At 39.0% G+C, this 20,609-nt stretch overlaps 1 protein-coding gene across 1 annotated transcript in view; it reads left to right on the forward strand.

Moving 5' to 3' along the window:
• SAMD5 (sterile alpha motif domain containing 5) overlaps positions 1-10,687 on the forward strand; it is a 41,877-nt gene extending 31,190 nt beyond the window's left edge. The window contains exon 2 of the mRNA XM_045542322.1: positions 10,625-10,687. Coding sequence (XP_045398278.1) covers positions 10,625-10,687 — 63 coding nt within the window. The remainder of the gene's footprint in view (positions 1-10,624) is intronic.
• Positions 10,688-20,609: the final 9,922 nt, after the last annotated feature.

Consider the following 20,609-nt stretch of genomic DNA (forward strand, 5'->3'; position numbering starts at 1 on the left):
GGTACTACTATTGTTCCCATTTTATGAATGCGGAACAGAAGCAGAAAGTGATTAGGTTAGGTTAGGTAATGTGCCCGGAGCTGCTCACTCAGGATGTGGCAGAGCTGGGGTTTGAATCCAGAATCTTAGCAGATTACTTGCCCAGACCTGCTCCTTCCAGGGGATTTCATGTCTTCCTTGCAGGAATGGACAGAATGATGGCTGAGGAATGAATGCCTGGAGGCTGGCTGCTTCGGTTTCAGGTAGCCCCAAGTGTTCTCCATCCCCCACCCCAGAGCCCAGAAATTCTCACCTCTCTCTCTCTCTCTCTCTCTCTCTCACACACACACACACACACACACACACACACACACAGCCACCCTGGGCCCACTGTGACACAATGACATTGGACTATAGCCTAGAGGCCCTTCCATCTGGGCTTTGCCCCCAAATCTTCTCCTAAAAATTATTCCTCCCTAACAGCAAGTGTGCATGGGTAAGGTCTCCAGGACATGACTGAGCTCAGTCCTATTTCCATGTTTGCTGCTTCAGGTAACCGATTTACACTTCCTCAAAGTTCATTTGGACAAGGTCAGCATCTTAAGGGTTATTCAGATGACGTTATACATGCAGTTCCTTTAAAGCAGTTGCCAGTGGTCTAACTTGAAGCCCACAGCAGCGCGTGTTGTTTTCCTGAGACATCTGAAAGTGCCCCTCTTGTCTCCTGCCAAAATTGGAGACAAGGTGGAGGGATGGAAAACAGCACAGACTCTCTGGAGAGCCCTTCACTCTGGCTGCCACGAAACACACACATGTGCCTTGGACGAAATGGCTGATGAGAGGGGTGGTGGTTGCTTCTCTACTCATCCAATTTGGCAGGTGTAGTCCAGCCCCAGTGGAGACCGTTGCTTCAGTGTTTGGGGAACTGAGCCTGGATGTCTGGAGACTGCGGGTTGTTTTGGGGGGCGGGCTGGCCGTGCTCAGAACTGCCAGTTGCTTCAAAAGCTCTCGTTATTGTCAAGGCTGGCAAGCACGGTCCCTCAGAGAAGCATCTTTTTCCAGGCAGACCAGCCATCTTGGCAACCTTTCTCACCAGACAGGAGAGAAAGGTCATCTCATCTTCATGGCAAGAAGGTTCCAGACTTTGTAGTGCCTTGGGGCTGAGCCAGTTGAGAGGCAAAAGGGTAAATTGTGGAGCAGTTGTTAGGCAGGAGCAATCATTTGTAAGTGCAGAATTATATTTCAGACTAATGACTTGGTCTGATACTTTTTTTAAAAATTTCATAATATTATGGGGTTACAAACATTTTGGTTACATAAATTGCTTTTGTACCGTTTGAGTCAAAGTTGCCCATCCTCCAGGTAGTGTGCATTGTACCCGTTAGGTGTGAATTTACCCATCCCTCCATCCTCCTCCCCCTCCCACCTGCTTGATTTCCAATGAATGTTATTTCCATATGTGCACGTAAGTGCTGATCGATTAGTTCCAATTTAATGGTGAGTACATGTGGTGTTTGTTTTTCCATTCTTGTGATACTTCACTTAAAAGAATGGTCTCCAGTTCCGTCCAGGTTAATACAACAGGTATTAATATTAGTTCACCATTTTTTTATGGTTGAGTAGTACTCCATGGTAAACATAAGGTCTGATACTTGTTGATGCTGATTTTTGGACGTCTACCTTGACTCTTGTATTTAAAATTGGTATAGAGCAGTGGTTTTCAAAGTGTGGTCTACAGACTCCTGGGGGTCCCCAAGACTCTTTCAGGGGGCCTGTGAGGGGGTAATTGCTTCATAATGATACCATGACATTATTTGCCTTCTTCACTTTGAGGACATTTATACTGGTAGCACAATACAATGGTGGATAAAAATGCTAGCACGCTAATGCCAATCTGTTAGTACTTACTGTATTCTTCACTCCCACACACACCCAAGCAATTTTCCCTTAAATAGCTTGATGAACAGTAGAAATTCATAAGTTTATTAAATCTCAACCTTTGTGTACATGATTTTGAATATTCTGTGTGACAAAATGGGAGGTACTCCCAAAGCACTTGTGTTGCAAATGCAAGCGTGTATGAAGCTTGACTCCTTGTAAACCACTTAGGTTCTTGTTTGAGTTGCTGGCTGAACTAGCTGCTTTTTCTGTGTAACACCATTTTCACTTGGAAGAACAACTGAAGGACAAACCATGGTTGTTTAGACTTGGATATTTGGCAGATTTCTTAAAAATAATTAAAGTGAACCTAACATTTCAAGAAAAACAATTGACAATATTTGTTGTTAATGTTAAAATTTGAATGTTCAAATGAAAGTTAGAATTTTAGAAAACTTATATCTGCTATGGTGAGCTTGACAGTTTCCTAGTGTCTGAAGATTTTTTTGGTCAGGCTACTTTGGGTGGAGATGTTAACAAATGTGATTTATTTTTTTATACTGAACAATAATATGTGTGTCAACATTTGGAAGAGCTGCATAACCCAGGAACTGATTGTTTTCCATATGACCAATACATGATGTTATAAAATCATGTATGGGAAAAAATCCATTAAAAGTAAAAGATAGACCAATGATTTTAATGTAGTAGGCAGTCCAAAAAGTTCATTGATACGGTTTCAGATTTCACAGTGCAACTTTTAAGAAAACACCTGTTGTCAAGTTTTGGCATGTATCAAAAAGAATATTTACAATTATTTATCTGAAGACAATTCAAATACTCATCTCTTTTCCAATGACACATGTGTATGAGGCCAGATTTTCTTTATATACTTTAACTGAAAACTATATTGCCACAAATCAAATATAGAGAGGTGAGCAGTCCAGTAGCCTGTCAGGCCAGATAGAGATATGCAAAAATGTAAAATAATGCCACTCTTCTTAATTTATAATTAATGAATATATGTTTATTTTTCATAGAAATATGTTATTTATGTTAACATATAATGCATTTACTAGTGTTATTTTTAAATGAATTGAATACATATTTTAAGTATTTATTATAATTTCAAATGTAGTAAATATCCCCATATAAACAAAAGCTCTTTGGTATCCTTGACATTTTTGAAGAATGTAAATGGGTTTTTAAGACCAAAATGTTGGAGAACTGCTGGTATAGAATATCACAGTGTTTCCCAACTAGAGTTTTCTGAGCTGTCAGCAAATTCAAAAAGGTTTTCCAGGTTGGGAGTAGTGACTGTTTCATTACATATCTTTAAATATATTAATGACAATTATTTAAATATTTTCTCCCTTAAAATAAAAGTCTTATAAAGCTCAAATATGCTTACATCACACATTAAACTCTTCATTCTTCAATAATAGATATCAAAACAAAAATATTGGCAATTATATTCAATTTTAATTTATCAGAAATAAATTATATCTGCAACTATTGTGTGTTATTCGTGGAGCAATGCTTGGAAATACCCACTGAAACCTTTCTTGTCTTGCAATTTAAAGCAAATCACAAATATTCAAGTAAATAATAAATATACCAATGGATAAATCTAAGCAAAATAAAAATAATAGTTCCGTATGTTGATTATTTTTTGTTTTTGATGCTGTAGTAAATAGTTAAATCTCAATCTGTATTTTAATATACATGGAGTCCATATATAAACAGAGTATATGGTTTTAACATTTTTGTAAATCGTGTTTTTTCATACATAATTAAATAGTTTGCATCATTTATTGAATAGGAAGAAGTCAAATTTTTCATTATGACATTAAATATAATATCTAAGCAAACATTATGCATATTTTATATTCTTAATAAAAATAAAATAAACTTTTGCCTAAAATCATATGTGCATGTACTGCCAAAAAACAATGAAGTGATTAAAATATTCTAAGAGCATTTGAGAAATTATGTACTTTTTTGAAAAGGTTCTGTCTTAGTTTCCTAGGGCCGTGGTTATAAAATACCCCAAAGTGGGTGGTTTAAAACAACAGAAATGTGTTTTCTCATAATTCTTAAGACCAGAAATCTGCAATCAAGTGTCAGCAAGGCCATGCTCCCTCCAAAGGCTCTAGGGGAGAGTCCTTCCTTGTCCCTTCCAGCTTCTGGTGGCTCCTGGCATTCCTTGGCTTGTGGCTGCACCTCTCCAATCTCTGCTTCCGTCTTCACATGGCTTTCTTCTCTGTGTGTCTCTCTGTTTTCTCTTCTTATGGGGACACCAGGGATTGGATTCAGGGCCCACCCTAAATCAAGGATGATTTCATCTCAAGATCCTTAACTAATTACATCTGCAAAGACACTATTTCCAAATAAGACCACATTCTGAGGTTCCAGGTGGATGTGAATTTGGGGAGGACACACTATTCAACCGCTACAGGTTCCCAATCCAAACTGATTGCCGAGTGCAGAAGTAGTTTTGATAAAGTGGGTTTTGCTATTCAACAGAACTGCTCTGCCACTGATTAGCAGTTTGACCCTGCCAGGTGGTCTACACTTTTAAACCTCAGATTCTTCCTTTATAAAGTGGGGTCCAGGGTCACCATCAGATTGACTGTGGTAAGAAGTAAAGGCAATTAGGTAAAAGTATGCATCCATAGCACAGCGCCTGCTGCAGACAGAGTTCACTCAGTAAGTATTAAGCAGTTGTTTGCCCCTGTTGCTGGGACAGCCAGGTAATAATAATCACAGTATGCACTATAAGCATATTGTTAATGGCAATTATATTGGTGTTAATCAGAGTAATAGCAGATTAATGTTAATGGTGATTTCAAAGACCATTAGTTTATAATAATAGATGATTTTACTGGAGTATGTGGATGAGAGACAGACAGAGGGAGAGGGAGAGGGAGAACCCCAAGTGAGCAGCTGGGACCAGGAGAGTGGTGAGAGCCAAACATCACAGAAGCGTTTCAACCCCAAACCCACCGCCTGTGTGTTAAAGAGCCGCACTAGAGTAAAGCACTGGTATCCAGCACACTCCAGCATTCATGGTTGTTTCTGTTCTGGGCTTGTGTTGCCCAAAGCCTGTGTCTTGATCACATTTTGGGTGGTATTTGGAGTGATAGGGACCTTTAGACTTTCTCTCTGTATCAGAGAGAAAGTCTAAAGGCCCCTATCACTGTCCTATCCTGTCCATGCAGTCCAGTCTAAACCTGCCCTCCCACAGCTGTCAAACAGATTTCCTATCAGTTCTCTTGGTGGCTATTTTCGATTTTACCCCCTTCTCCTTAAAACTTTGGCCTTGGCCGTCTCATGGTGCATCGGTGTAGTCATGACTGAGAAGTAGTAGCCCATCGCATACAGCTCCCTCCTCCCTCTCTCCTTCACCCCCAAATGTGTGGGCCTCTTTACCCATCTGGTCTTCCTTCCCTCTATTGCTGATGAGGAATCGCCCCTCTTCCCTCTCGGACTAATCCCTACCCTGGGTATTTACTCCTGACTCAAGTAATAATTGTGGTCCGTGATAATCCCTTTGTTTCTGGCATTTAGTCTCTCTCCATGGAATCCTTCTACTTGGTCTGTAAATATGCCCAAGCCCCCTCTTTGTTCTTAAAATCACTGACCCCTCCAACTACCACTTTATCTTCTTAACTGCACTGTTAAACTTCTTGGAAGAGTGGTGACCTAGCACCACTTCTTGTTATAACCAGCTGATAAGTATAAAATTATTGAAAGTACAGTACAGACTCTGAACAGTTACATTCCCGACTGAGGTAAGACATGGCTCTGACTCCGGCCAGTAAGGAGGCCCTGGCCTCTGAACCGGCGTCTCCCGGAGCACAGGATACCAAGTGTAGACCACACTGTGTGGGAAGTTAGCATGTTCCCAGGAGTCAGTGATGAGTACAACAAAGTGCTTTTACCAAAGTGGGGGATTTGCATAGCTATTCAGTTGGGAAAATTACAAAATCGGTTAATGCCCTGAGGATTGCATAAACAAAGAGGCTTTTGTTTTTTAACCTTTGAATTTGTTCCTGAGAGTTTTCTGAAGAAGAAGTGGGTAGGAAAATTTCCAGCCAGCCTCTGCAGTGCACTTTCCATTTGCTTGAAAAGATGCAGAGTAGTCCTGAGTGAAGTTGAGAACCCGTGTGGGTCTGGAGTGTGCTGTTTATGATAATCCTCTTAATTTGTTCCAGAAACTAGAATAGTACATCAGCACTTACCAAGGACATACCACAACCAAGACAGATAGGATAGCTGAACAGAGCAGTTTAAATTGGACAGCATTTGGGTATGTGTTTCTAAAGTCAAAAAAAGAAAATATGTGTAGATCATTGTGTAAATCATTATGTAGATCATTCTGGAATAGGCTAAACATTTTTCTAGTCTGTAGAATCCTAGGAAATCTATCCTAGAAGACTCCCCAAGTTGGAACAGGCCCTGCCAGGACATGGGTCTAGGCCGGCTATTTGTATAGCATAACATTGCATCCTCCAGCCCTTGGGGGTCTGGGAGCTGGCCTGGGCCTTCCCCAGTGCAGAAGCTGAGGAGGAGACCCTTAGAGGAAAGATGACCATTAAGACACAGATGGCCAGGGTGTGGTGGCTCACGCCTGTACTCCTAACACTCTGGGAGGCCGGGGTGGAAGGATCGCTTGAGGTCAGGAGTTTGAGACCAGCCTTGGCAAGAGTGAGACCCTGTCTCTACTAAAAATATAAAAAAATTAGCTGGGCAGCACATGCTTGTAGTCCCAGCTACTCGGGAGGCTGAGGCAAGAGGATCACTTGAGCCCAGGAGTTTGAGGTTGCTGTGAGCTAGGTTGACACCACAGCACTCTTGCTGTAGCCTGGGCAACAGAGCAAGACTCTGTCTCAAAAAAAAAAGGTGGGCTTCGTGAACATATATTGATCATTTTTTTCTGTAATGTATAGGCAAAGGAAAATAGACCTCCATCTGACTTTCTAGACTAAAATTTTCCAATAGATCTTAGTTTAGTGAGAAAATTTTGTAAAAATTATAGCACTAATGATTCAATCGACCAGCACTGGCAGTGATTGACATTAAATATAATGAAAAGTAAAATATGGGATTTTTGCCCTTACAGAAGTTTATAAGTACAGTGAGGTTGTATTTAAGTCCCTCTCTCCAAGCAAACTCCCCCTTTCTTAGTCCCATAATAATAGCCCGGGTGATATGGCTGAATGTTGAAAAACTTAGCTTGAGTGTGTCATGAGGCAAAAAAACAAAACCCTATGTGTGTCACAGCTGCCCAGAAGTTCAGCTTTGTGCCCTTTGCTCATCCAGGAGGACAGAAGGCGACATCTATAGCATCATCCTTAGTTTTTTTCTGTTAGACACTTGTCCCCCAAATTGTATGGAAATTGCACAGTCTATTAGTATATAGTTGCCAGTTGTATTTTTTTTTATTCCAGGAACCAAATGTGGGCAATTTGTGTCAACTGGTTCTACATCTGCAATTGAACTACATCCTTTACAACAGTGTCACAATAGAGAAATAACTTCTAAATGGTTTAGGCTGCATGTAACTCTGATTGCCTTTAATTAGGGGAAAATCACAAGCTAAGAAGGGTAACAGACTTGAAGTCAGTTAAAAATCAGAGTAATCAACTGAGAAAAAAATGTAATCTCATGAATCTTAATCGTTAACCACAGGATAATAGTTTCTTTATTCATTGAATAACTTTTCTGCCCCAACCCCCGTTTCTCAGATTGAAATTCTAACTTTGACTGCCAAATCTCTGTGACATGAGAGGCGCCCCCAACTACATAAAATCCTAGAACAGATGAAACTGAGAAAGTCATAGTTCAGCCCAAGAATGAGGTTAGGGTGGCCCAATGTAAGATCTCTCTGATTGTGAGTGGTCTCAAAGTTGGAGTAATAGACCAACCGAGGTATAGACCTTCTAACAATATTTTCCTAGCAATAGGTGCATAATAACTTGGCACATTATCAACAAACTGTTGGCAATTATCATTATTGTCTTTAATGAACCTTGTCTCTAAACATTGAAAAACTTCTGGATATTAAGAATTAAAAATATAAGTTGGTATTTATTCTTCCAGAGGTTGGCTTTCATGAATTCCGAGAAGGGAACCGATCTGAGGCAATTTCTTTCATGATTTTTAAGTCAATCTAGTACTGTATATAACCAAGGAGGAGGATTTTTCTGTTCACGTGTGCGGTGTGGAGTGAAGAAAGAGCTCTTTTTTCCTTTGTAGGAATGTGCCAGATAATTTAGGGGGAAAATGGAATATGAGAAGTGTGTGGTACGGGAGCAGCTCTGAAATGCACGTTTGCCTGTAAGAGTTATTTTCAGCCGTTATCTCCTTGGAGCTTGTCAGAATTTTAAAACTGTTCATTTCTATTCCGCTTGAAGAGTGGGATCTATCAGGCCCAGGCTGTGGGATGTCACCATGGGATCAGCCAGCAGAGCAAGAAGGAGCGTCGGGCACGGAAACCGCTGACGTCTCCTGTGGTCATGAAGCAACATGTGCCCGGCTAATTACCGTTCTCGGCGACTGCTCTCACGTCTTGAAACTCTCCATGACCCAGTGTGGAAATCCTGTTTGTCTGCCTCCCACCCCCTCCCCTAAAGAATGAAAACCAGCAAATTGCAAGGCTGGGCTTGCTTAATGAATGTGATTTGTTTTTGTGGAACCAAAGGCACGAGAGGTTGCGGAGGCTGTTAGCTTGACGCTGGATTTGTGCGATGACTCCATGGCCCGCATGCATCTTTAGATGAGTTTAATGTGGAGGTGTCTGCGCTTGCTAGATAATAACCTGTCCGAAGGCATTTGCTTTATTTTTATGTGTTCCTAGAGCACAGTGACCTTTGAAGATAGGCGAGACCATGTCTCTGCATCGGGCAGAACTCTGTCTCACATGGGGCAGATGGAAGAGTCTTTTGTTTTAATGAGAACATCCTCGAGATGCACCTTCCTCCCTTTTTGGCCTTTGTGTTTTCCTAGTGCCGGCCTTACTGCCCTCTTAGTGATTCCAGTGCTGTAACCTAAGGCTCTTTTGGGACTTTTTTCTGATACAAATAGCTAGTTATCTTGCACTCTATAGTAAATATAATTTTTGGTATTAATGCCTTTCATTTATTCACTTGTTAGAGCATTAAAAACCAATTTTACCTTCTTGATATTAAGAGGTAACTTCCCTTCTGTACAGAACTTCCCTTCACTTCCCTCTCCACGCTGCCCCCCCCAAAACTCAACAACTTAGTTTGTCCAGATAAATTGAACATTACTTCTCCAAAGTTTATAATAGAAGATGATGTTTCATAGAGGCATTGCCTAAGATATGGGTTTATTTGGATGACTATTTGAATATACTAATTAGTAGTACAGTATTATTACTTACTATAACAACAAAAGAAAAAGGAGACCTGAAACTCGCTTGGTTCTCTGGAGAAAGAAATTTCATGAGCATGAATAGTAATACTTTCCATCCATTTAGATGCGATTGCCTGATGGTGTCGCCCAAACTAATTAATAATGACATATTAACTAACATATTGCCATCAGCAGGTGGCTGTTTGCGCAGGGGTGAAAATGGCTTGTGCTAAAACAAATTGCTGTACCCTAGAGAAATGTGCAGCATTGTTTTTTTTAAGAGTCTTAATGATGTCTGCAATAGGATTTTTATTTTTTTGTCACTTATAAAACTTCAACGGATAAAACTGGGTGGAGGTTGGAGAGATGGAAGCTAGAAAAACAAAAAGGAACAAAATCGATTCAACTTTTTCCAAAAGCTTTTCCCAATTAAAAAAAAAAACAAACCCAAACAGTTGAATCTAAGCAGCACAGAAATCCCAGGAAAGACTCAGGGATCCTTCTTCTTCCTTTTCACTCTCCTTTTCTCCCTGTCCTTTTTCCATTCTGGATCTGCAAGGGACCCTCGGCACACAGTATGGCAGTGACAGATGGGCAGTGCACTGTCATCTGCTGCCGCCGCCTTTCAGTTTCAGAGGGATCATTGTGACAATGAAGGGGTTAAAACTGTCAACACCTATCAGAGCTTGGAGATAATTAGTGTCATATAAACCAGAGAACCAGAGCCTCGATGCTGATGACCGTGCAACAAATGAATTCCACTCGGTTGCTGCTTTGTACGAATTCCTTATTAATCTCGTTCCAGCTCATGTCCAACTATGCTTTTTAAATGCCTATGTGAAAATGGTACTACTGTTTGTGCATATAAATGATGATGCTTCAGTATGACTGGGAATCTTTTTTACTTTGGAAGACGCATTTTGAATTAGCACTTGCAGCTGTAAGTTGAATAGATACATACCCTTCCAGCATGAGATAGGTAGCCTTCTTAACGTCTCACAGTGTGTTGACAGTTGCTCTAGTACTCAGGTTGCTAGAGTGTAGTATGGAGTAATGTGAGTGAGGAATGCAAAGTATTACAAGGCATAATTTTATCCAATCTTTTTTTTAAACTTTCCTTTTCTTACACGGAACATAAAAGGAAAATGAAGTAGACCTTTTTAAACAAAATATAGGCTTGACAAGAATAAAATACACTCTTCATTTACTAACTTGAAAGAGAAAATGGATAGATAATGAGCAGAGACTCTTAAAGCTGTTTTTCAAAAGTCCATTTGGTAACTAGAAAGGGACAAATATGACTTAAAAAGGAGCAGGAATCTGTGACGGAATCGGGAAGAATGGGTAAAGGAGAACTTCAATAACCCAGATATGTTCAAATCCACAGGTCCCAATGGCTGGCATCCTAGAGTACTTAATGAATTGGCCGAAGTCATCACAGAACCGCTAGATATCATTTTTGAGAACTCGTGGAGGACTGATGAGGTGCCTGAAGACTGGAAAAGGGCATATTTAGAACCTTCTTCCAAAAAGGGAAATGGATGATGACCCTGGAAATACTCATCAGCTTAACTTTTTGCTTGGACAAATTCTGGAATAATCAACTTAGTAAACTGGGTAACTGATTTATAATAGCTAGAAACGAGGCAGTGAAATATCACACATAAAGAAGTACTGAGTTCATTTCTAAGAAGACACCATGATGAGACACAGTCTTATGCATATCTCGGATTCTCCCCTCCATTCTTGCTGAAAATAGATGATGTTGGCTAAGGCATTCGAGCAATAACTTATTTTAAGTCTCGTATAACAAAAAAGTAGGTTTCTGGCATTAACTAGTAATTGTGTTATTTCCAAGTGAGCTTTTAACTTGAGGATAGTAGCTTTACTTTTATATTTTAGCATACATTTTATTTCAGTTCATATAGGACCGTGTTTTCATAAGATGAGATATTTCATGTAATTTCATATAAATTGGTGAAGGAGTTCTTATTTTAAGGTGTTTTATATAGTTACTTCATATGTAGGTAAACTCATAAAGCTGATGAATTAAGGAACATCAGCAAAGGAAGAAAATTTCTTCTAACTTTTCTTTATAAATTGAATCTGGTTGAGGTTTAGTGTTTGAACTGATAAGAATGCCTTGCTCTGATGTGTATTGAGCTGTTTTACTTGCTAGCTAGTTTTGCTCACTCCGTGGAGACTGCCATGGCCCAGCCTACAGCGCCTTCTGGTTGCAAAACTTGATCCCACCTCCTTCCCGGGCTTCTGACTTCAGGCCTGTGGGGGGTGGGGTGCAGAGGTGGGCAGTGGCAGCAGGTGTGAGGATCCCTATATAACTGCAGCCAGAAAGGAGAGTAGATTGAGGTGATTGAGGTGGGCAGGGAGGAAATTAAGATGAATCTGGCATTTTTTAAAAATTCTTATTGTTCTTGCATTTTAATGTTGGTAGTTTTATTTTCTGCTGAGAAAATGCAACCATGTTGATGAGACCAAAAACTTAGTTGAAAGGAGGCCGTGGAAAAAGATCTAGATATGCAACAAGCTCTCGGGGCTGGCAACTTTTGAGAGCCCCTGAGAATCTTCCTTCACCACATAGAAGTCCATAGAAGATGTAAGTTCACATCAGCGTTGCAACATGAACAAAAATAGGAAACTCTCAATGGAAAAGAAATTGACATTCACTTTTTTCTGGTGCATGCTGGTGCCTAGGAATAGATAGTTAAGAAGGGTAGTAGGTCTCCAAGGGCAATTTTAACATAATACTGCTTTAAACATCTAAGGTTTAAATAGTTTATCTACTTTTATAGATTAATTTAGGTACTGAGTAAAATCAGTCTCACTCTTAAAATACTAACGTAAGGAAAGTAAGTTCTCAAAGCACGTATAAGTTGTCTTTTAACCTATACATAGCTTGTAGTTTCATAAGGATTATACTCCAATCAACCTTTCATCATTTTTTCAAATGAACTAGAGTCTTTAAAATTTCTGAGCTAGATTTTTTTAAGGGGTGGAGGAGTCTATATGGATTACAGATGTGATTTATTGTGATAACAAATGGCTTCCTGTTTGAGACCTCATTTCCAGGTGTAACATCTGTGGCAGATTTATTTCACAGATGTACATTTGCATGCATTTGTTGAACTGTTGCTAGAAAGGACCCCGTTTCTGAAAAATCTGTTATTTTCATTATGGGCATTATGATGCGACCTATTGCAAGAAAAAACAGGTTCTTTGGTCATTTCAAATTTTATTTTCTATTTGAGTAATATCTACCTTCCATTCTTTTGTCACATTTAAATTTTCTGTTTATGTCTACTATTGGAATTTGAAGATAGCAATGCTCTACCTAAATTAAGAGTCACAATCTAGAACAGTGAAAAAGCCAATGGATTTTAAAGACTTTTAGCGAAAGCTAGAGGAAGAGAACTTTAAACAGAGAAGTATTTAAGGAAGCTCATTAATTCCTTTGCATTAAATCGAGATGAAGTGAGAAAGATAGAATATAAGAAAAAGGAATTATTCTTACCATGAATTGTATCTGGTGATAATGACTCTTATGAAAAGTAATTTTTCAGTGTTTTTTCCTTTTATCTAAACAGTAATGATATTCTTAATTTTTGACTTTAAAGGAATAGCAATTAACTAAAGAACAAATATGTTATTAAAACTAGGGGATTATCTTGATTTGTGTTTCCTAGAACATCAAGAGAGATTAATTACAGACTTTTACATCATAATATCGAGGCAAAATTTTCTTTATTTCATCTTAAAACAAACTTTTGGGAGTGAAAAAAGAACTTATTCACATAAAATATTTCTTGGCATAAGGAAGGCAGAGTTTTAAGGGCTCCTTCCTTACAAAGTGGGAGCTGAACCAAAAATCTTGGGGAAAAAACTAAATTTATGGCAACAAAGTATAGTCGTTTCTCAATCTAGAGAACTCAAGCAGTTTCTCAGGTCAGAGATATTTACATCTTGGTGGTGTGCAATAAACAATGACAACAACAAGCGTTTGAGTATTGACTTTGGGGTTTACTCATATAGTTCAAATTCTAGAATTATCCTAGTAGTTTTTTCTAGAATTACCCTGTGGTGAATCTGTTAAGGACGTACGCTGTAGTATAGCTTGGGGAAATGGTCTTGAATAATTATGAAACTCGTTAAAGCTTCTTTTTCCTTATCCATAAAATGGGAACAATAAATAGCTCCTACAGTTCTTAAGAGGCTTAATTGTTGTACAACTTACACACCACACACGGTTCTTTTGTCCAGTGCTTGACATGTAGCAGGTGCTGACTGCCCCTCTCTGTTCCTTTTTTAGATTACTTTAAAACTGGCTAGAAAACTCAAGCATAAATTGACATGCCCTGATTGTTGCCTTCAACCCACTGAATAAAACCCCTTTTCTTTATTTTAGAAAGGCTGGGAAAAGGCTGCAGTCCCTCTCATAGTGGGAGTTCAGTAAATATTTATTGGTTGAATGAAAAGGACGTAATTTCATTAATAAAAAACAATGAGCAACTTCAAAAAGGCCAGAACTTTTCAAGCCTGGGAAAATAATAACATAGACACTTATAAAGGTATTTTGTTACCTTTCTTTTATTTTTTATGACAGCTTCACACTTATAAATTTGGTGTGTGAGTGAGTGGCATATGTGCATTTTCCTCTGATTTTATGACTGTGATTTACAAATTACGAGTACAAATGGGCCTTTCCCCGATAGCTTCTTCTGGGATGAATCCAGCCAAGACACGAAGCAGATGATGGTGGATCGGCAAACTTTTTCTATATGAAGAGAAACCAGATGTGCCAGGGACTGGGAAGCACCTGCCTGAAAACTGAGATGAACATGTCTGAATTTTTCTCTGTTAAGAGCCTGAGTATTATAAATAGGTCCCTTGCATGGAGGTTGAAGAATAACAAACAGAAAAGTTAATGGAAGTGAAATTCTTGGACAAAATGTTTTGTTTATACAGATTCTTACAGGTCATATTTAATTAGGTATCAAAATATGTTCAGGCAAGTAGAAGATTTCTGAATTTTGAAGTCAATGAGAGATAAAGAGTAGAATATTGTATTCAGGGATATATAAGAGAAATACTTGAGAGCCTGACCCTAAATTGCCAATTCTCAGTTCCGACCAAGTGCCAACTATAGGGAAATTCTTTGAAGAGATCAGCTGACAACCTCTGCTTGGAATTAAAGCTGTATGGATGCACACATAGCTGCATTATTAAGTAAAATAAGTTGTGCAGAGCAAAGCAAATCAGTTAGACTTTCTCTTTTAGAGTGTTATAATTTTACTCTTATTAGCTCTCAGTAGTCATCAATTACGTATTCCTACATCGCATATTTTACACGATCAGATTATTTGATTAAAAATCCTCTTCAGCTTCCCATTATTAATCTCCAGTGAGATAAAATCAAATAACTTTCTAATCCATGATCATTAATCACTATTTTATATATTTCCATAAAAGGCAAAATCGAAAAAGAAGTACGTACTTCAGAAAAATAAACAACATAACTTTTCTTTGTTATTTATCAAAATAGATATGAATATTTTCTTTAAAGTTGTTTAAATTCCTGGAAATGAAGTTTTATTTTTTATTGTTGCCGTTAAAAGATAGCTTTTTAGAGGAAAATGAAAGGTTAGATTCTATGTTAAGAGCTGGGCAGAATTTTTTTTTTTTTTTTTATAATTTTGCCAAAATTTCTTCCACTGGACCAAAAGGAAATAAGTCAACTTCTAGACGTTATATATAAGACGGGAAATGTATTTTGTGTATATATTTTGTACAACCTTCTCTACTTTAACATGCCCTTAAGTAGATGAATTTTCCCTTATTATTCCAAGAAAATGAAACACTGTCTTAAATATCTCTGGGCAAAGTGCTATATTGACTAGGACAAATGTTAGAAATTCTATTGTTTGTTGCAGTTGTTGCCCTGTTCCCTAAACTTGATGATGTCCATACAGAACTTTTAGAGACGTGTGTATATCCAAATAGCCAAGCACAGATTCCTTCTAACTGAGAGCTGGAGTTTGGTTTTGTAAACGTAATTGCAATTGACACTTTATTTTTCCTTTCCATTATTTTTTTAAAAGGGACTACATGAGAAGGCCCTAGGAAAAGCCTAATTGGAACAGCATTTTGAACCATGTAATGTATGCCCACGCAGCACTGTGATTTGCAAACATATGTCTGCTCTTCAATAAATGTTATGGCTTTCACAGCGGTTCCGCCTTGGCCTCTTTTGTAATCTTTCACATTTTGATGAATATGGTAGAGATTGTAGGTTGTTTAAACTGATGATATGTAAATGTTTATGGTACTATAGCATTATGGTCAGCGTGGGAAATCAGAGTTCTAACTGGAAAGAAAGGAAAAAACAGGCTTCCTCACACTGCATGCAAAATTCAGATAAATCCATCGTACGTGCTTGGATCCTTTTATTTTTTATGGTTGTTATATATGAATATGTTGTGGCCTTCTCTTGTGTGATATGTGCTGGTGACAGTGGCTTGCCACAGTGGCCAGGTCGGTGGGTGGGTACTAGGTGGTAGGCAGGTCACGTGTGGAATTTGTCCATATATGACCCTGCTGTGGCTCCCGCAGCCCTGAATCTCTATCAACTGAGCGTGTTGTGATTTAGCTACAGATAGGCAGAAGGTCAGTGGTCATTAGACCCAGAGTACTGGATTTGAATCCCAGCCTTACTACTTTCTGGCTTTGGGACCTTGGGCAAATGCAATAATTATCGTACATTCTTAGCACAGTAACTAGCCCCAAAACATTAATTTGAAGAAGTTTTATAATAGTGTTTCGAGTTTTATGTAAATGTCAGCGTGTGGTGTGCTTTGATGATGATGAATGACTGTTTTTCTATGCCCACTGAATATAGGATAAGAGGAAAGGAAGTTTAAAGTAAGAAACAGGTAGGGTAAATATTAGGAGGAACATGTAAAAATTTGAATTTTAGACCTGAAAAGGGACCCGAGGAGCCAGGAGTTCGTGGCACACCCATGATGACACCCTGGGTTGGTGGCGGATGGTTCTGCCAGTAGATTCTCTACTCCTGGCTTTTGTCTGATGTGAGATCTTGGAAATTATACCTAAATGGTTCTGTGGCATCTTCAAAAAAGACCTTTTTAGATGAGACTAAGTTTGAACCTTGATCCATCGTTTTCAAGACGTAGCCTTAGCACTGTGTTCGTAAACTAAAGCTCCAAGCAGCCCAGGTCTCTGCAGGGACTTGCATCACGGTATGACAAGCTGACCTTTCAGCCTTAAAATCTTATACTTCATGTCCTCCTCGATCCGATAAGCATATTTAGGGAAGTTCCTGTTATTGGTGGGCAGCACTAAAATGTATTTTTTAAAAGTAGGGAAATCCATGCACACAACAAAGCTCATAAATAAGTGTTTGTTAAATAGTGTGGTTTATATCATTAATGAAATCACGTCACATGAGGCAGTTTTTAAAAAGTCTTTCATCTGGAGCTGGATGATGAATACCTTCTAGTCTCATTCCAGGCTGTCCGTTGCCCCACTGAGGATTTTTTTTCAATTTAAAAGAGGAATCTTGAATAATTTTAAATGAAAAACTTCCCCCCACCCCCCGAGTTACCCTGAGGACAGAGTACATTCATGTAATTATGGACGCTTTTTTGGCCAACCTTCTCTACTTTAAAGTACATTCATGTACAGTAACAGGATGTCTGTGGAATCTCATCTGTTTCTTGGTTGAATAATGAGCACTGATTGTGTTATGTCACAGTATATATTCAGTGTGCATTGTTTTATATCCCCTTAGCTTAATCAATTTAGCTTCAACTTCATTTTGGAAGTTAATTAATCTACATAGCAGCATTACAAAAATGGCTATTTTGAGTGAAGAATATCCATGCAATTTTTTAAAGAAATCCTTGCCTATAAATCAGAAGTCCTGAATCCAATGTCTGGTTTTCCTGGTGAGCAGAGCTGTCTAAGTCACTTCCTTTGACACCTTCGCTCTCCCATCTGTAAAAGTTTTCAGTGAGCAGCATTGCCAAACATGCCCTGTGAAAGGTTTGAAAAACAGATGATATCTGTAAGTAACCTCACGTTTTCTTCTTTTTGATGACCTCCACCAGGCCATGCGCACGTCCGGTTTGTCCCCACTGGGGTTGTTCCTCACTTGGTACTTCCTCAGTTCCTGGTGTGTCATCTGGCACGTTGGAGGTGCTCAGCAGTATTATTGAATGAATGAAGGGCAAAATGGACTTTCTCACATGCCTGAAGAAACTGAAACCGGAGGTTGTGTGAGTGGTTCTACTTGGGGCATTTCCTATTCGCAGGGAATTCCAAGGCCCTTCTGTGTGAAGGATGCGTGCCTTTCACCCCCAAACCCGGGAAACCAAGTTTCCCTGTATCAGAACCTCACCTTGGGGTATAATTTTGTTGTTATTCAGGTCTTCCAACTTTCCTGTTTTTTTCGTATAAAACCGTAAATGAAAATAATTTGTAAAAGAACATTTTATTTACTCAATTAGGTTTTCTTTTGCAGAGATGTATCAAACATTGTAATTTATGAAGGCATGAAAATACTAAAATGACACACTTTGAATTAAGATTTTCTTTTGGTGAGAGGAATATCATCATATATGTGCAATTAAAACTAATAAGTATCAATCTATTCCTACAATTAAAGCGAATCCAACTGTGGTTAATGTACTTATTACATATGTGAGCATGCAGTATGCTGTTAGACAAAAAACAAAGAAATTTTGATAGTCTCTTGTACACAAACCCTAACTTCCCTCTTAGATTGCATTTTGGACACACTCACTTTTAGATCTATTTAATATAAATTTATGACTTATGATTTTGTCCCTGGAAATAATTATTTTTTCCCTAAAGCGTGGAATATTTAGGAACAGGCCAGGGTTGTTCAGACCTGAGTTTGACTCTCATAGAGCAGCTGAGAAATAGGACTGCTTGCCCTAAGAGAGACCTTGCAACTCTGCAGTGATTCTGTGCCTTGTCTTTCTTTTCTTTCTCTGATATGTATGGTATGTGGAAGGGAGGGAAGAACATTAAGGTTTTGAAGTCACAAAAACCTGAATACAAACCCCAGCTCCCCACACCTGGCTTTGTGAGCTCACGCAAGTTACTAAATCCTTTCCAGTCTGTTTCATCATCTGAAAAACGAGGTTAATAATACCCCTTCAGACGGTTCTTGTGGAAACTTAACAAAACATCATGTAAGGCAACCAATAGAGGGTATTGGAGGAACACAAATCCTCACTAAGTACCACCTAGGCAGTATTGGCAGGTAGAAAGTGGAGGGGTGGGAACAGAAGAGTTTTGTGACTCATGAATAAAAATTGTTTTCAAGATATGTTAGAAAAAACTTACATTCATGGATCAGTTACAAGACAAGATTAAAAAATATAGTTGCCAACACTTAAAAGGACATTTAATCTGTGTCTGGGACAATTGAAAGCATTTTACATGTCTTATCGCATTTAATTTTCATAACGGTCCTATGAGATTGTTCCCATTTTATAGATTATTCCCATTCTACAGATGAGGAAACTGAGGTAAAGGTGAGTTTTGGTAATTTACCCAGGGCCACACAACCAGTAACCAAGAAAGCTGGGATTTGAATCTCAATAGTGTGACTGTAGACCTGTCCTCTTAACCTTTATTTGTGGTTTATGGGGACCAAACTTAATGTAGAATCAACTACAAGAACAGTATATCAAGAAATAGGAGAGAGTGGATTGGCAAGAGTTAGAACGAGGAGGTGCCTGAGGGATGAGATCAGGTGAAAATGGCTTCTCGGCTGCTGTCACAGAATGCCTGAAGACTGGGTCATTTATAAAGAACAGCTATTTATTTTCTCACCCTTCTGGAGGCTGGGAAGTCCAAGATCAAGGAGCAAGCAGGTTGGGTTGTCTGATGAGGGCTTCACCCTTTGGGGAATGTCCACGGTGTCCTCACGTGGCAGGGAGCAGAAGGGTAAGAGACCGAATGTTTCCTGAAGCCTCCCTTCTAAGGACGTTAATCCTATATCTGAGGGAGCAGCCCTCATGGCCTAATCTCCTTTTAAAGCCCCACCCCTTAGTGCTATCCTCTGGCAACACCTGTATTTTCAAGGGGACATATTCAAACCCTAGCATTTCATATCAAATATATTGCATTAGTCTAAGATGCCACTGAGGGAAAGCCCACCAATGAGCACCGCTGAGAAAGGAGAATGCTACCAGTTTGACTACATTCAAAGTTCACAATATTTTTTCCGTTAAGATTTTTAGTTTCAACTTATTGACAGAGCTATCTTAGACTTATTTATGCATAGATATTTACAATTTACCACTCAAACACACACAAAAAAATAAAAACAAAGCTAAGAAAGGTAAGGTCATCCTACAACATCTTTGTAGGCACCCTCCTCTGAATCACTTTCTAACTCCCGTCAGTCTGTGCCCTGCTGTCCTCACAGGTCCTAGGTGAGGTCTGCTCTCTGGATTTCATCCAAACCCTCTACACGCTTAGATGCTGGAACTTTCTTGATCTTACCCAAAATTGTCTGCAAAAAGTTTAAGACAGCAACTCATTCTTTCCTTAGATGGCCGTTAAATGGTTTGCTGGCTGAAATGCCACGGGCTTGCAGCTCTGCAACTGTGCCACCTGGAAAGGCAGCCCCGAACCTGCCTGTGCATGGGGTGGCAGCTGTGTCACTGGCTGCCGGACAAAACTGACTGTAGTTCTCCGTCTCTTGTTCTTCACCCTGGTTTCAGGCATATTTAAAAGTGAAAATATGTGCATTCGAATCAATGAGATACGCTTACCTGTCCAGTTACAAGGAAATTTTGACCACCCATTTCATTTTACCTCCTGTCCCTCCACTTTGTTGATAATGATATACTAGTCATTTTGCATGTAACTGCCCTGGATTTGGAGTAAGAATTTCTTTTGCTTGGTTTGTAGTTGAATCTGTGCTGACATTACTCTTCGGTGGGTCTCTGATACGAGGTCCGCCATAGACAGCACATACTGGTTCTGTTTGGCTTCCTGCCATTGTTCTGTATGCTGTGGAGATCCCTGGCTCATGGAAAATCTTTAATGATGATTTAATTATTGTTTTATAGAATTTAGCACCTTACCCCATGGAATGATAATTTTTCATTTTGGTATTTTAATTTTTAATAATGATGCCTGATTATAGGGTTATCTGTCGTACTGCCAATATACCTGCCTAGTGTTGGAAGCAAGAGTTTGCTCTCACTTGAGGTTTAGGGTGAGAAATACTATTCTATATTTTCATTAGAATTCTAAGTGGCAGCTCAAAATTTGCTATTTGGCCTTTATGTACTAGA

This window comes from Lemur catta, chromosome 2, assembly GCF_020740605.2.
Source record: "Lemur catta isolate mLemCat1 chromosome 2, mLemCat1.pri, whole genome shotgun sequence".
NCBI lineage: Eukaryota > Metazoa > Chordata > Mammalia > Primates > Lemuridae > Lemur > Lemur catta.